The sequence below is a fragment of the Prionailurus viverrinus genome, chromosome B3, assembly GCF_022837055.1.
Source record: "Prionailurus viverrinus isolate Anna chromosome B3, UM_Priviv_1.0, whole genome shotgun sequence".
NCBI lineage: Eukaryota > Metazoa > Chordata > Mammalia > Carnivora > Felidae > Prionailurus > Prionailurus viverrinus.
In genome coordinates this window covers 130,944,606-130,960,267 of record NC_062566.1, presented here as the reverse complement: position 1 = coordinate 130,960,267, position 15,662 = coordinate 130,944,606, and the positions used below count along the sequence as shown (strand labels likewise).

The 15,662-nt window shown below is 39.6% G+C and overlaps 1 protein-coding gene across 6 annotated transcripts in view; it reads left to right on the top strand.

Annotated features, from left to right (window-relative positions):
• Window positions 1–15,662, top strand: part of ATXN3 (ataxin 3) — a 38,406-nt gene that overhangs the window by 10,106 nt on the left and 12,638 nt on the right. For 5 of the 6 annotated variants that reach the window (XM_047861961.1, XM_047861957.1, XM_047861956.1 and 2 more), the window contains 4 exons: window positions 4,536–4,623; window positions 10,081–10,213; window positions 10,872–11,038; window positions 12,581–12,677. In XM_047861961.1, the coding sequence (XP_047717917.1) occupies window positions 4,536–4,623; window positions 10,081–10,213; window positions 10,872–11,038; window positions 12,581–12,677 (485 nt within the window). Of the gene's footprint in view, window positions 1–4,535; window positions 4,624–10,080; window positions 10,214–10,871; window positions 11,039–12,580; window positions 12,678–12,935; window positions 13,268–15,662 lie in introns of those variants that run through there. The other variant, XM_047861959.1, reaches the window with a different exon arrangement.

Here is a 15,662-nt window from a genome sequence, read left to right as displayed (position 1 = left end):
CTTTTCAAAGACAGTAGCAGTTTCCCTTATAGGTTTATTTGTAACAACCATGCACAGTTGATGCTTGAACGACATGGGTTTGAACTACATGGGTCCACTTATCCGTGGATTGTTTTTTACAGTACAGTACTATAAATGTATTTTCCTTCTGATCTTCCTTTTATTTTTATGGTTTTCTTAGTAACATTTTCTTTCCTCTAGCTTTATTGTGAAAGTAAGTATATCATAGGTGCCTGATTGGTCGATAGAACATGCAACACTTAATTTCAGGGTTGTGAGTTCAAGCCCCACGTTGGGCATGGAGCCTACTTAAAAAAAAAAAGTATACAGTACATACGCGAAATGTGTGTTAACTGCTTACATTAGCAGTAAAGCTTCCAGTCAACGGTAGGCTATTAGTACTGAGTTTTTTGAAGAGTCAAGCTATACATGGATTTTCAGCTGTGCCAGGGGCCAGCACCCTTAACCCCCCCACGTTGTTTAAGGGTCAACTGTACAATTTAACTACATAAGAAAAGCTTTCTATTTAATACAGTACAGAAGGGGTCACTTTTAGTGAGTTTTTATGGGATAAAAATGTTCTTCCAGTTAACTATGACTTTATAGATTTGTTCTCGGCATACAGTAGCGTCATGAAGCCTGAAATAGCATCCAGCATGAATAAAAAGTTTTCAGTCATGTTTGCTTTAGCATATCAAGATTATCCACATTCCAAAATGTCATGTAATACATAAGGCTTCATAAAATCTATGTGGATATAATACGTACATCTACATAAAACTCTATTTTTTTAAAAGAACACGGAATGTGTCTTGAACAAGCCTTTCTTAAGATCAAGAAACGTACCTAAGGTGTTATTTTTTAAGATAATTACCAAAGATCTTTGGATACATGACACTATTTTGAAACAATTATGTAAAGTCCTTTTTAGGGGCGGCTGGGTGGCTCAGTTGGTTAAACATCTGACTCTGTTTTGGCTCAGGTCATGGTCTCGCTCGTGTGGGTCTGAACCCCACATCGGGCTCTCCACCGATAGTGTGGAGTCTGTTTGGGATTCTCTCTCTCTGCGCCTCCCCCCCATATACCCTTTCTGTCTCTCAAAAATAAATAAACTTAAGAAAAAAGCCCTTTTTATTAGAATTTTGAATCTTGGGGCGCCTGGGAGGCTCAGTCAGTTAAAGGGCCTACTCTTGGTTTCAGCTCAGGTCATGATCTCTCGGTTTCATGAGTTGGAGCCCCTCGTCAGGCTCTGTACTGACAGTGTGGAGCCTGCTTGGGATTCTCGCTCTCTCCCTCTCCCTCTCTCTCTGCCCCTCCCCCACTCACACCGTCTGTGTCTCTCTCAAAATAAATAAACTTAAAAAAAATGTTTTGAATCTTGGAAAGAGGAATATTAGAAATGGTCCAATATAAAAAGAAATGAACTTATTGATACGTTCAGCAACGTGGGTGAACCTAAAAATAATTATGCTGAGTGAAAGAAGCCAGATACAAAATACTATGTACTGTAAGGTTCCATTTGTATACAAGTTTGGAAATTGCAGACTAATCTGTAATGACAGCAGATTAACCAGCTGTTGCCTGGGGATGAGGAAGGTGAGGAGCAGTGAGAGAGGAGGATCACAAGGGCCCTGGAAACTCTCGGTGGTGGTGATGGTTTCTTGGGTGTACACGTATGTTAAAGCTTCAAATTGAACACTTTTAAGTATGTGCAGTTTCTCGCATGTCAGTTATAGCTCCACAAAACTTTTGGAAAATAAAATAATACGAAGCAAAAAGGAAAATGAAATCAAGAATGAGTGCACTGATTAAATCAATAAAAGATAATTCAAAAATAGAAACCCTGCTATTATGTTTTAAGTCCTTTTAAGTCCTGTGACCCGATTATTTCTAAAGGTCCCTCCTGAGTTGTACAAAGAGCAAGTAAGGAGGTGCGTTGCAGTAGAGGCTGACCTGAGTGGGGGTCAGCTCCAAGGAGAAAGCAGAGAGGACACTGCCAAGATTATTTAACCTTCGGCTTTTATTTATATCTTTAAAAAATTATGATCAAGTATTCTTTACCTTTCCTGTATAATCATTGGATTTTTTTTTTTTTTAAGATCTGAAGACTTAGGTTCCAGAAGTTCCTTTGGTGATTTGCATGTAAACTTGCATCATTATTTTGAGAGATTTTACAAATTTTAGTTTAAAATTGAATTTTCACATTTTAAATTACTTAATCTTTTATAAATACAAGAAATGTCCAATTTTAACTTATTATATTTGGCTCTAATTTATATTTTTGTTTACAGTTATGTTTTTCACTGTACACTCTTTTGTTAGAGGTCCTTGTATTATGAAAAAGATGACTGGAAACGTTTTTTTTCCTATTTATATTTTTTAAAATTCCAGTATAGTTAACATACAATGCTATATTAGTTTCAGATGTACATGTAAGTGATTCAGCAGCTCTGTACATGACTCAGTGCTCATTACAGTGAGTGCACTCTTGGTCCCCTTCACCCATATAACCTGTCCTCTACCCACCTTCCTCTGATAACCACCAGTTTGTTTTCTGTAGTTAAGAGTCTGTTTTTTGGGGCGCCTGGGTGGCTCAGTCGGTTAAGCATCCAACTTCGGCTCAGGTCCTGAGCTCACAGTTTGTGAGTTCGAGCTCCGTGTCAGGCTCTATGCTGACAGCTCAGAGCCTGGTGCCTGCTTTGGATTCTGTGTCTGTCTCTCTATCCCTTGCCTGCTCACACTCTGTCTCTCCCTCAAAAATAAACAAACATTAAAAAAAAAATTTTTTTTTAAAGAGTCTGTTTTTTGGTTTGTCTCTTTTCCCTTTGTTCCTTAAATTCCACATATGAGTGAAATCCTATGGTATCTGTCTTTCTCTGAGTTACTTCACTTAGCCTTATACTCTCTAGATCCATCCGTGTTGTTGCAAATGGCAAAATTTAATTCTTTTTTATGGTTGAATAATATTCCGTTGAGAAAGAGAGAGTGAGAGTGTGTGTGTGTATCTCCTATCTTCTTTATCCATTCATCTATTGGTGGACACTTGGGCTGCTTCCATAATTTGGCTGTTGTAAATAATGCTGCAAGAAACACAGAGGTGCATATGTCTTTTCAAATTAGTGCTTTTATTCTTTGGGAGAATACCCAAGTAGTGGAGTTACTGGATCGAAATGTAGTTTTATTTTTTAAGTTTTTTGAGGAAACCCCATACTGTTTCCATACTCCATACTGTTTGCATTCCCACCCACGGTGCAGGAAGGTTTCTCTTTCTCCACATCCTTGTCAACACCTGAGTCTTATGTTTTTGATGTCAGCCATTCTGACAGCTGTGAGGTGATATCTCATTGTAGTTTTGATTTGCATTTCCCTGATGGTGAGTGATGTTGAGCATCTTTTCATGTGTCTATTGGCCATCTTGGGATGTCTTCTTTGGAGAAATGGGTGACTGGAAAAGTACTATAATCTCTGTCAAAATCCAGGAAAAGTAGTTGGTCATGATGTTTGGTCTCCCCTTTGGAAACTTTTGTATATTGTGGGTTACATTAGGAATCCTATAAAATAGTGACTAAGTGATTTTAATTACATGTGACAGTGGCTCAGTGATCCTTGTAAAATCATTTGGCGGTTTTGAATTCCCTTCCTGGAATGTCTACTTTTCTCACAATTGGAATCTTTTGGCCAATATTACCAGTAGTGGGAAGACTTTGTGTTGGTTTCATTTTTCTTCAGTATAATGTGATTAGGGTTTTGTTGGGCTGATACTTTGAAAAAAGATTTGATTATACCTATCAATAAAGATACTTTAAAGTAGTATCAATTTCTGTACTCTTTTTTGGGGTGGGAGATACAAAGTTTATGACTTAAAGCAAAATTTTATTTTATTTTGTTTTGTTTTTTTAATTTTTTAATGTTTTATTTATTTTTGAGACAGAAAAACAGAGCATGAGCAGGGGAGGGGCAGAGGGAGAGGGAGACACAGAATCTGAAGCAGGCTCCAGGCTCTGAGCTATCAGCACAGAGCCCGACGCGGGACTCGAACTCACAAACCGTGAGATCAGGACCTGAGCCGAAGTCGGCCACCCAACCAACTGAGCCACTCAGGCACCCCAAGCAAAATTTTATTTTTAATTAAAAAAAAATTTTTTTTATGTTTATTTATTTTTTGAGAGAGAGACACACAGTATCCGAAGCAGGCTCCAGGCTCTAAGCTGTCAGCGCAGAGCCCAATGCAGGGCTCAAACCCGCGAACCATGAGATCAGGACCTGAGCCGAAGTCGGATGCTTAACTGACTGAGCCACCCAGGCACCCTGCAAAATTTTATTTTTAAAACATTTAATACTGGTAAATCTGCAACATTTATTTCAGTTTTTAAAAATCATATTATTAAATTACTTTTTAAAAATCTTGGTTTGACATGTTTTCAGTGTTTAGATAGCCTTAGTAAGTTTAGATGGGTTGTATTTATTCTTAACATATGGAACTTCCCTATTACTTATAATGTACATTAACTTAAATACTTAAAATTTTTTTCCAGTGGTTCAACTTGAATTCTCTCTTGACGGGTCCAGAATTGATATCAGACACATACCTTGCACTTTTCTTGGCTCAATTACAACAGGAAGGTAAATAAAGACTGAAATTTTTATAATATTGTCTTTGAAAGTAGCTTAATAAAACCAGCTCTATTAGATGTAAGTATAACAATACTGTTTTTATGGCAGGGGCAGTGAAACCATCTTTATGTTTTTCTTGGTGAACTGTAATCTGTGATTTGGATGATACTATCCATCCAGTTAGAGTACTGACACTTGGCCCTCCCCTGAGGTTGCTCCTGCCTTAGCAACCCCACTAAGTAATGGCTCTTGTTCCTTCCAGACCCCACGGACTCCATGGCCAGGCGTGGTGGGTGGGGGTATTCTTCTTGCTTCTTGCTTCTTGCTTCTTCAGGCCACTGTTCTTGCCTAAAGACTCCAGCTTCTCTAAAATACCTGGCACGAGAGTAAACTCTACCTCCTGCTCTTTTCCATTCACCTGTGATCCTCTTTTTCCATGGAATATTTTAGGGTCTGACTCACTGTTTTCTCTCAACTTGAACTCTTCATCATTGTTAGTGATTTCTACACAAAAATCCATCCGATTCCGTGCATTTTTATTTTCAAAGACCAGTTTTTTCATCTTGCCTTTGCCATTACCAGCAACGGTATCACCTTCAAATCCCAATTACAAGCATTTTAGTCTTTGACAATTGCCTATCTTTATACCATATTTTCTCTGTTTTCTGCATCCAACAATTCTTTAAACCCTACCCAAACATTCCCCTTATATCCTTACTTCCTGTCTGACCCTGCTTATTTCTGTAACCCATCATTATAATCAATCTGATGCGTTTCTCCACTCCTCTTTCCTTCCCTCTATTATACTTTCATGACAAAATGCCAGCCCTGGTTAAAACTAGATCTTGGGCTTGTCCATTCCTGCATCAGAGCAGCTGAACGTGGCTACGTAAAATGGGGTGACTGATTTTGCTTTAAATTTATGATGACAAATTTCAAATGATCCTTTAGGGCTACTTGACCTTGCTACTGTGTTTTCATAGTAAGGTCACTTGCCACTCTCCAAGATGGTTATTTTCCAGTTCCTCTCTTCAAATCTCTAACCACTCACCTCTTCCTGACCCCTAGCTATGACCTTCCTTTGTATTCTGACAAAACAGAAACAATGAAAAGAGGGGCACCTGTGTGGCTCAGTTGGTTGAGCATCTGACTTCAGCTCAGGTCATGATCTCAAGGTCTGTGAGGTCAAGCCCAGCGTCGGGCTCTGTGCTGACAGCTCGGAGCCTGGAGCCTGCTTTGGATTCTGTGCCTTCCCCTCTCTCTGCCCCAACCCACTCGCATTCTGTCTCTGTCTCTCTCAAAAATAAATAAACATTAAAATTTTTTTTAAATAGACAACGAAAAGAGAACTCCATCTTTATGCCAATCTATCAACATGCCTGTATCCCAGCCTGTGCATTGAGCCTATTAAAATAGGTGAATTGTCCCCTGCTCCTGACCAAGACCAGCCTGTCCACTTTGGGGCTATATCCCAATTCCTCTCACCTATTCAGGATCTTTGCTCTTGCTTTTGTCTTTTCTACTTGCCTGTATGGTCACTGTCCCCCTCTTTCTGTATTACTCCTATCAGCAGAGAAATAAGAAAAAGCTTCTCTTTACTCCAGGAAAGGCCAGCTGCCTCCCATTTTTATGTTCTCCTTAGAGTCCCCTCTAGTGTGTTGTCTCCTGTTTTTGAACTCATTCCAGTTACATTGTCATAGCCAACATTTCACCAAAAAGTTGCCTTCTCAATTCATCAGTGACCTCCACATTTGTATTCGGTTCTCAGTCTTCTTTTTATTTGACCTCATCTTGAGGGTGGAGTTGAGTATACCCTCATGTAGAATAGAACAAAACTTTTTCATTGAAAATTTCAAACAAATAAAAAGTAGAGAAAATAAGGTGATGAATTTTCATGTACCCTTTACCCAGCTTGAACAGTTATCTCATGGTCAATCTTATTATACACATTTTCTTCCCCTGCTAATTTTGAGCATCTAATTTTCTCTGCAAATTTTTTAAAATTAAATTTTTAAAAGCAAACACTCTTAAATATATATGTGTGTGTGCATATATATATATGTGTGTATGTATATAAATATATGTATATCCACAGTACTATAAGCACGCAAAAAATTGAGCCACAGTGCTTTAATAACATCAAATACCCAGTCTGTTCAAATCTCCAGTCTCCTTGGTTGTGTCTTAGGATTTTTACAGTTTAACTAGGTTGAAATGAGTTTCACTAATTGCATTCATTGATTGATATGTTTTCCAAGTCTAACTGTAGGTTTCCTTACATCTTTTTTCCCCTTGATTTTATTTATTTATTTATTTATTTATTTATTTATTTATTTTGAAGAAAATGGGTTGGGGTGCCTGAGTGGCTTGGTCAGTTGAGCGTCCAACCCTTGATTTTGGCTCAGGTCATGATACCATGGTTAGTGGGTTCGAGCCCTGCCTTGGGCTCTGCACTGATGGTATGAAGCCTATCTGGGATCTTCTCTCTCCCTCTCTCTCTCTCTCTCTCTCTCGCTCTCAAAATAAATAAACTTATAAAAAAAAAACAAAAAAAAACTGGGTCATTTGTTCTTCCCCACACTCTGAATTTTGCTGATTACATCTTTATTTTGCTCTGAGCCCTGAATACCCAACAATCTGGTCTTGAGAACTGAGGCTTAATCAGATTCAGGTTGATTTGGGGGCAGGGTGGGGAGACCTTGGAAAACTTCACAGATGGGGTGACACTTGACATCTGGTTGGCTCTCTTTTTGTGTTTTGAGCAACCACTGATGATCGGTGCCTGGATCGATTATTTCATTCAGGGTTGCAAAATGGTGGTGTTAGATTCCCATGATGTCTTCACATATTCGCTGCATACTTTTATACAAATAAACTTTCATCAGTTATTTGGTTCTCCTGAAGTATAGTTCATATAGGAAAAGCAGAATAAATATTCTTCCGTTTTATAGGTTTTTAAGATGAGTTGGTTTCATAGTGCACTTCCTCCAAAGGTAACCAGTTAACAAAATTAAAAAGGGGGAGGCGCATGCGTGGCCCAGTCAGTTGAGTGTCCGACTTCCGTTCAGGTCATGGTCTCGCAGTTGGTGGGATGCAGTCAGTGGGTCCGAGCCCCACATCAGGCTCACTGCTGTCTGCACAGAGCCCGCTTTGGATCCTCTGTGCCCATCTCTTTACCCCTCGCCCATGCACGTGCGCTCGCGCTCTCTCAAAAGAGGTTTTGATTTGTGATGGTAAACTAATCCATCAAAACGTAGTTCGTGTGTTTCAGTCCATTGTGATTATTCATATCGGTACTCAAATTGTGCCACTTGCATGAGGGGGTACCTTTTGAAATTGACTCCTCAGTTTCTGAAATGACCACTGTAGCTTTTTGAAGGCTTTTTTTCTCATAAGACAAGATGTTTCAGGCTTACCTTGTATGTTTCTTGCCTTAACTTTTAATAATGATGTGTAAAGCTCAGTCTGGGTACTAGCGTGCTTATTGCTGCTGGGTTGGTTGTCTGTCATGTTGTTCTTTCCAATTCACATTCAGGGTTATAGTAGTTTTACTTCTTTGATATCATATTCTAGTATGTTTTTTCTTTCATGCCTAAACTTCTGTTCCTAAGTATATCCTTCCTTTTCGAAACACTATCCACACTTGGCTTCCAGACCACTATGCTCTGGTTTTCCTCCTATCTCATTGGCTTCTTCTTTCAGATTTCCTTTTGTGGATCTTACTGTTGCCAATTTCTTATGGTTGGAAGTGACCTAGAGACAATCCTTGGACAATTTCTTGATTATGGGCTGTCCTATTATTATTTTTATTTTGCTGTCCTGTTATTTTAAATATCATCTCTAGGGGCGTCTGGGTGGCTCAGTCGGTTAAGCGTCCGACTTTGGCTCAGGTCATGATCTCACGGTCCGTGGGTTCGAGCCCCGTGTTAGGCTCTATGCTGACAGCTCAGAGCCTGGAGCCTGCTTCCGATTCTGTGTCTCCCTCTCTCTCTGATCCTCCCCCGTTCATGCTCTGTCTCTCTCTGTCTCAAAAATAAATAAACATTAAAAAAAATTTAAATATCATCTCTAAATAAAACCTACGTGCCCATAATTCCTAAACTTTTATCCTCTGCCTACACATCTACCCTGAACGCCAGACTCCTGGCTTTGATGTCTCCACTTGGGAAGCATTTCAAACTGAACATGTCTGGAAAAAATTTATGTCTCTTTTCCCTATATATGTTGTCCCTCAGGTTTTCTGTTTAGGTAAGGTTCTGTCTTCTTGCACTCTGGTTCTTATACGTTATATTGATAAAGCAGCCCAGAGTGCTTTTTAAAAAGTGTAACGCATATTACAGCACACCCTCTTACCACGCTTTGGTGTCTTCACCGGCATATGTCTCAAATAAAACCAGAGGTATTTACTGTGCCACCTAACCAAGACTGAGTGTCTATTCTTCATGATGCTCCTCACGGACTGCCATGGTGCTGACACATTTACTTTAGGGTCTAGAAACAATTTTACTGGCGTACAACGTTCTAGACCATCTGAACTCTGAGCACATTTGTTCTTGTTTAAAGTATATTAATCGTATTATGTCTTGTTGAAAAAATAAATATTAATGTGCTGTTTTGTATTTTTTCCATTAATAGTTCTTTTGTTGTTTGTTTCATTATCTTTTAATACTCACAAAAGATATCCAGTAATAAGTACCAAAGCTTAAGAAAAACTTATGGTAGAAAAGCTTAAATTGATCAGAATGACTTAGGTATAGTCTACCCATGTTCATTTTTTGTGTAGAAGATTTAGCTGGGAAAAATCTGGCTTTCTAAGATGACATTTATAAAAAATTCACTGAATCAGTATAATTCTTTGAAAATATGAACCACATCATCAACACTTTGGCTAGATTTTGAGCATTGGTTTCCCAGCTCATATATTCAGCAAGGAGGGGTGTGTGTGTGTGTGTGTGTGTGTGTGTGTGAGAGAGAGAGAGAGAGAGAGAGAGAGAGAGAGAATGTGTCGGGGGGGGGGCAGCTATTTCTATAGATTGTTCGTTTTACCGGAGACCATGCTTGGTCTTGGAATTGGAAGAGCTAGGACCAAAACCCTGACACTCTGATTCCGAATTCCTTGCTCTTCCCCACTCCTTCACCCGCCTCTCCGATACCGTTTAGTGAGCAGAGTATGTGGTCACACACTGTTTTGATAGGGGCCCTTTGTGGACATTATGCCATTTATTTCTCACAGTCACTCTGTGAGATGGCTGTTCCCATCTTACAGATGAAGGAAGTGGCCCAGAGGCTTTCAGTAGTTTGTCTGAGATCAGCGAGAGTCGGGATTTGAACCCAGGTCTTCCTCACTCTTGAACTTGTGTTCTTCCCACTAGACTGTGCTGCCTTTCTATCTGCTATCATTTTAAATCTATTTTTAATCTCTTACTGGCTGTTTTCGTTTATTTTTGCCTTTTTTTTTCTTTTTAGGTTATTCTATATTTGTTGTGAAGGGTGATCTGCCAGATTGTGAAGCTGACCAACTTCTACAGATGATCAGGGTCCAACAGATGCACAGACCAAAACTCATTGGAGAAGAGTTAGCACAGCTGAAAGAACAGAGGTGAGATGAACCCTGCAGTAGGGAGTATATGATAGTAGTTCATATTTCATTATAAGAATTACATTTTCTTCCTTCCTTCCTTCCTTCCTTTCTTCCTTCCTTCCTTCCTTCCTTCCTTCCTTCCTTCCTTTTCTTCAAGACTTTATTTTTTTAAGCAATCTCTATACCCAGCATGGGGCTCGAACTCACAACCCCAAGATCAAGATCATGCTCTACTGACTGAGCCAGCCAAGTGCCCCAAGAATAACGTTCTCCTGCTTACATTGAATGTGTGGTCCTTTTATTGTTGGTGATTTTTTTAGACCTTTTATATTTTTAGTGAAGTTTATTGGTCCAAACTTGAATTGACTATTTGAATTACTTTATTTACTTAGATGCACAGCACAGCACAGTCTTTAGGTTGTTAGATTATCTGCCAGAAAATGTGTAATTTTTGACTTCTATAAACTCTTTGGGGACCCCTTTGGCTCAGTTGGTGCGGCATGCGATTCTTGATTTTGGGGTTGTAAGTTCAAGCCCCACGTTGGATATAGAGGTTACTTAAAAATAAAATCTTTTTTAAAAAATTATTTAAAAAATGTTTTGGTTTATAAATATTTCTGTTTTATCTAAAATAGAAGACTGGTCTGCAGTTACCATCAGTGTTATTGTTCTTTAGAGTTCAGAAAACAGATCTGGAACGAGTCTTAGAAGCAAATGATGGGTCAGGCATGTTAGACGAAGATGAGGAAGATTTGCAGAGGGCTCTGGCACTGAGTCGCCAGGAAATCGACATGGAAGATGAAGAAGCAGATCTCCGCAGGGCTATTCAGCTCAGTATGCAAGGTACAGACATTCGGCCGCACCTTCATTTGTTGTTGAAGGATTGAGTCAGATCATCTTTAGTTCCCCCGGAAGTCAATGTATTGTTGGTAGAAGTTCTTTGACAATTACTCTAGAAGCAGTGACTATGGACATACGACAGTCAGCTGTTTGTTTAGTTTTCTTGTAATGTAAATACCTTTTAACAAACTAAGTTATATTAGGATTGGATATATTTTTAGTCTGGTTTTTCCGTTTGGTCAAAAAACTGTAGTAACAGAACAATAATAACCTGAGGTTAATCTTTGTGGGCAAAAGTGGGGGGGGGGATTGGGGGGTGCTGGGGGGGGGGGCTCTTACCCAGACTTGCTATTTTGCAAATGTATGCTGTTGGATACAAAAGGCCTGGGTAGAAAATATTTCAAAAGTGTAACACTTAGTGGCCATGTACCTTACAGCATAAGCCCACTTCATGGACCCACCGTGATAGTGACATAAACTCACTAGCAGAGGAGAGTGAAGATGTCTCCCCTCGGGAATCCAGGCAGCGGGAGTTGTCTGGCAGGTAGCTCAAAGAGCTTACTGAAAAGTATGTGTGGGTTTTTGGCAGTTTTGTTTTCATCTAATTAATGTGGAAATTTGCCTTCCATTTTCTTTCTTTTTTTTTTTAACCTTTATTTATTTTTGAGAGAGTGAGAGAGAGACAGAGCGAGTGCAGGGGAGGAACAGAGAGAGGGAGACACAGAATCTGAAATAGGTTCCGGGCTCTGAGCTGTCAGCACAGAGCCCAGTGAGGGGCTTGAACCCACGAACTGTGAGATCATGACCTGAGCCGAAGTCGGACACTTAACCGACTGAGCCACCCAGGCGCCCCAAGCCTTCTATTTTCCTCATGAGATGATTCAATGGGATTTCTTAAATACCTAAATAAAATTGAGGTTCCATTACTATGAAGATTATCCTTTTTATCCTGTGTGTTGTCCTGAACTTCTCACACCTCCTGGCACAGCTCGGAGTGCTTCATCTGTGCGGTCCCATTTTTGATTAGTAGAGTCCTGCTGGATTAGCCCAGTAATGGACAGACAACAGCTCTTTATAATTTTAGATATTTTTGTGTCATTTGCTTTGCTTCCCACCTTATTTCACAATCTTGGCAGGATCTCTGGGACACACACTTGAGCTGTTACAGCATGCAAATATCGTAGGAGATCGGAATATAGAGAATGGGTTTACAGTCACCCACTTCTCGTTCCTTCTCGTGGAAAGTGCTGGGGCATTTCTAGTAAGGTAAAGAGGGCAACACAAGTGTGGTGTTGATGGCTCTCCCTAATGGGTTGGCTGTTGGACTCACATCCTTACGTCCACTGTGTCACAGATGGGTGTGGACACAGGTTATATTTGAACTGCCTTATTCAGATTTGTCCATGAGACTTTCTTCTAGTTACAACATAGCACGATATTTTTAAGAAAAACACTTTTGTGAAAGCTTGCTCAAAAAGCATAAACATAGCATCGCTTGAATTGGTAAATAAAATGATTGCTTTTTTTGTTCTGTTTTCTTTTCAGGTAGTTCCAGAAATGTGTCCCAAGATATTCCACAGACATCAGGTACACATCTTACTTCAGAAGAGCTACGGAAGAGAAGAGAAGCCTACTTTGAAAAGTAAAGTAGTTGGTACAATATTAAAATTGCATATTTAACGTGTACTTTGTCTGTTTTTTCTGCAATCTCTACATATAGAGCTTTGGCTTAAACTATTTTACTTAAGATTCTCTCCTTTTAAAAGATTGGTTACTACCTGAACCCTGTGAACATCTGAGTTTTGTTTTGTTTTTAATTTAGAGCAAATAAACTGAAATGATACGTAGTTTTAGGGAAAGTCTTTGCCTCAATACTAATTATAGGGTTTATATGAAATAGGGTGAAGGAAACCCAGTCAAATGTAAGTCATCAAACGAAAATGAAAATGGACCAAAGCAAGAACAATGCCTTTGGATGTGCTTCTTGGTGACCTGAGCAACCTCGCAAAGTTCTGCTGTCAGTTAACAGGGAAAACAGCACTGTGGTCGGGGAGCACACACCCAGATACAGACGGTGGTTAATTGTTCTTCTTACTGCCACTTCAGGGGTTACTGCGGGCCTGTCTGCATCAGGGACATGGGGCAAACCATAAATCCTAAAACCTAAATCTGTCAGTGCTCTCAAACTAGAAAATAAAAATTATCATCCTTTCCAGTAACTACCATTCACAACTCGTCTTCCCTTTTTCTTTTTTTAATGGGGAAAAAAAAAAGAGGTTACAAGGTAGTATTTAGAGAGACTGTACAGATCCTCGGATCCCAGGTCAGAAACCAAAAGTCCAGCAGCTGAATCTGGCCTGTTCACTGTATTTCATCAATTCTGAGATGTATGTATTTTCCCAGTTCAACATCTCTATAATCGAGAAGCGTCTCACAATCATAATTGGCAGTATTAGTGGGAGCTGAAATAGTGGAGCATTATGATGGTGTAATGAAGATAATATTTACCTTGTTTTCTGTTTTGTTTTGTTTGTTTAAGTTACAACTCAGAAGTATATGAAGGAAAGTTCTGATCAACTGACATCCTCTTAATGTGAGATATTTCTAGTCTTTATTCAGCGATAGGTTAATGGATTTAATTATATATAAAATCTCAAAATTGTGCTTATTAGTGCTTTTCACTTCCTTTCAAATTTTAAAGTGAACTTTTAAATTCTTTAATTATGATAAACTTCAAATATCTATAAACGTAGAGAAACCAGCATAATGAACCCGTTTACCCATTGCTCGTGTTTAACAAATGCCAGCACGTGGCCAGGCTTGGTTTTCTGTGACCCCATCTCTCATGCATTCCACTCTCCCACCCCCAAGCTGGGATTATTTGGTAACAGATCTAAATTATTGTATCATTTCATCCATTTTTTTTTTAATATTGCCAAATGCTGTCATCACACTGTTAATAATTATTATATGATAATTATTAATCATTCTGTAATGTCATCAAATGTCTAGTTAGTGTTAAAAAATAACTTAAGGGGTGCCTGGCTGGCTCAGTCAGTGGAGTATGCGACTCCCATGTTCGAGTCCCATGTTGGGTGTACAGATTACTTAAAAATAAAATCTTAAAAAAAAAAAGTGAAACTAATTAGATAAAAACTTACATTTGAGAAAATTTATTTTAAGATATATCAAAATCAAACAATCCTAACTTTTGGTGTGCCTGGGTGGCTCAGTCAGTTGAGCATCTGGCTCTTGGTTTCAGCTCAGGTCATGATCTCACAGTTTGTGGGTTCAAGCCCCTTGTTGGGCTCTGTGCTGAAACAGAAAGGAGCTTGCTTTAAATTCTCTCTCTCCTTCTCTCTCTGCGCCTCCTCTGCTTACATTCTCTCTCTCTCTCTCTCTCTCTCTCTCTTTCTCTCTCTTTTTCCTCCCCTCTCTTCTCAAAATAAATAAACTTTAAAAATCCTTTATTTTAATAACTAATGTTAGTATTTTGACACATTCTCTTCTACTCACACAGACACACGTATATGGTGTTATTAGTTACACCCATTTCCCATAATAGTAAATAGTCTTTGTAATATTCTGATTTTTGCTATTATAATTAATAGTGCAGGGGCGCCTGGGTGGCTCAGTCAGTTAAGAGCCCGACTTCGGCTCAGGTCATGATCTCACGGTTTGTGAGTTCAGGCCGCACATCGGGCTCTGTGCTGACAGCTTAGAGCCTGGAGCCTGTTTCAGCTTCTGTGTCTTCCTCTCTCTCTGCCCCTCCCTCCCCTGCTCGTGTTCTGTCTCTGTCTCTCTCTCAACAATAAATAAATGTTAAAAAAAAGTTATATAATTAATAGTGCAGTGAACAATCCTGTACTGATGCCATGCCTCAAATTTCTCACCATTTCTTCCAGTTATTCTGAGGTTTTTGGGTTAAAGGACAGAAATATTTTTTAAGGTCTTGGTATGGATTTCTAAACTGCTTTCCAGAACGGTTCTCAAATGATACTTCTATCATGCTTATTTCACATTCTATTTTTTGCCAGAACAAATTGGTCCAAACAGACCTACCTTATAGACAAACTGCAAGATTCACAAGTAGATCTAAGAAAAGGAAAACATCTTTAAAGTAGAAAAACAGGGGCGCCTGGCTGGCGCAGTTGGTTAAGCGTCCGACTTCAGCCAGGTCGCGATCTCGCGGTCCAGGAGTTCGAGCCCTGCGTCGGGCTCTGGGCTGACGGCTCAGAGCCTGGAGCCTGTTTCCGATTCTGTGTCTCCCTCTCTCTCTGCCCCTCCCCGTTCATGCTCTGTCTCTCTCTGTCCCAAAAATAAAAATAAACGTTGAAAAAAAAAAAAAAGGGGGGCGCCTGGGTGGCGCAGTCGGTTAAGCGTCTGACTTCAGCCAGGTCGCGATCTCGCGGTCCGTGAGTTTGAGCCCCGCGTCGGGCTCTGGGCTGATGGCTCAGAGCCTGGAGCCTGTTTCAGATTCTGTGTCTCCCTCTCTCTCTGCCCCTCCCCCGTTCATGCTCTGTCTCTCTCTGTCCCAAAAATAAATAAACGTTGGAAAAAAAAAAATTTAAAGTAGAAAAACAAATCCCTTCTTTACTTAAAAAATTATTTTAGGTTGGAGAAGCCT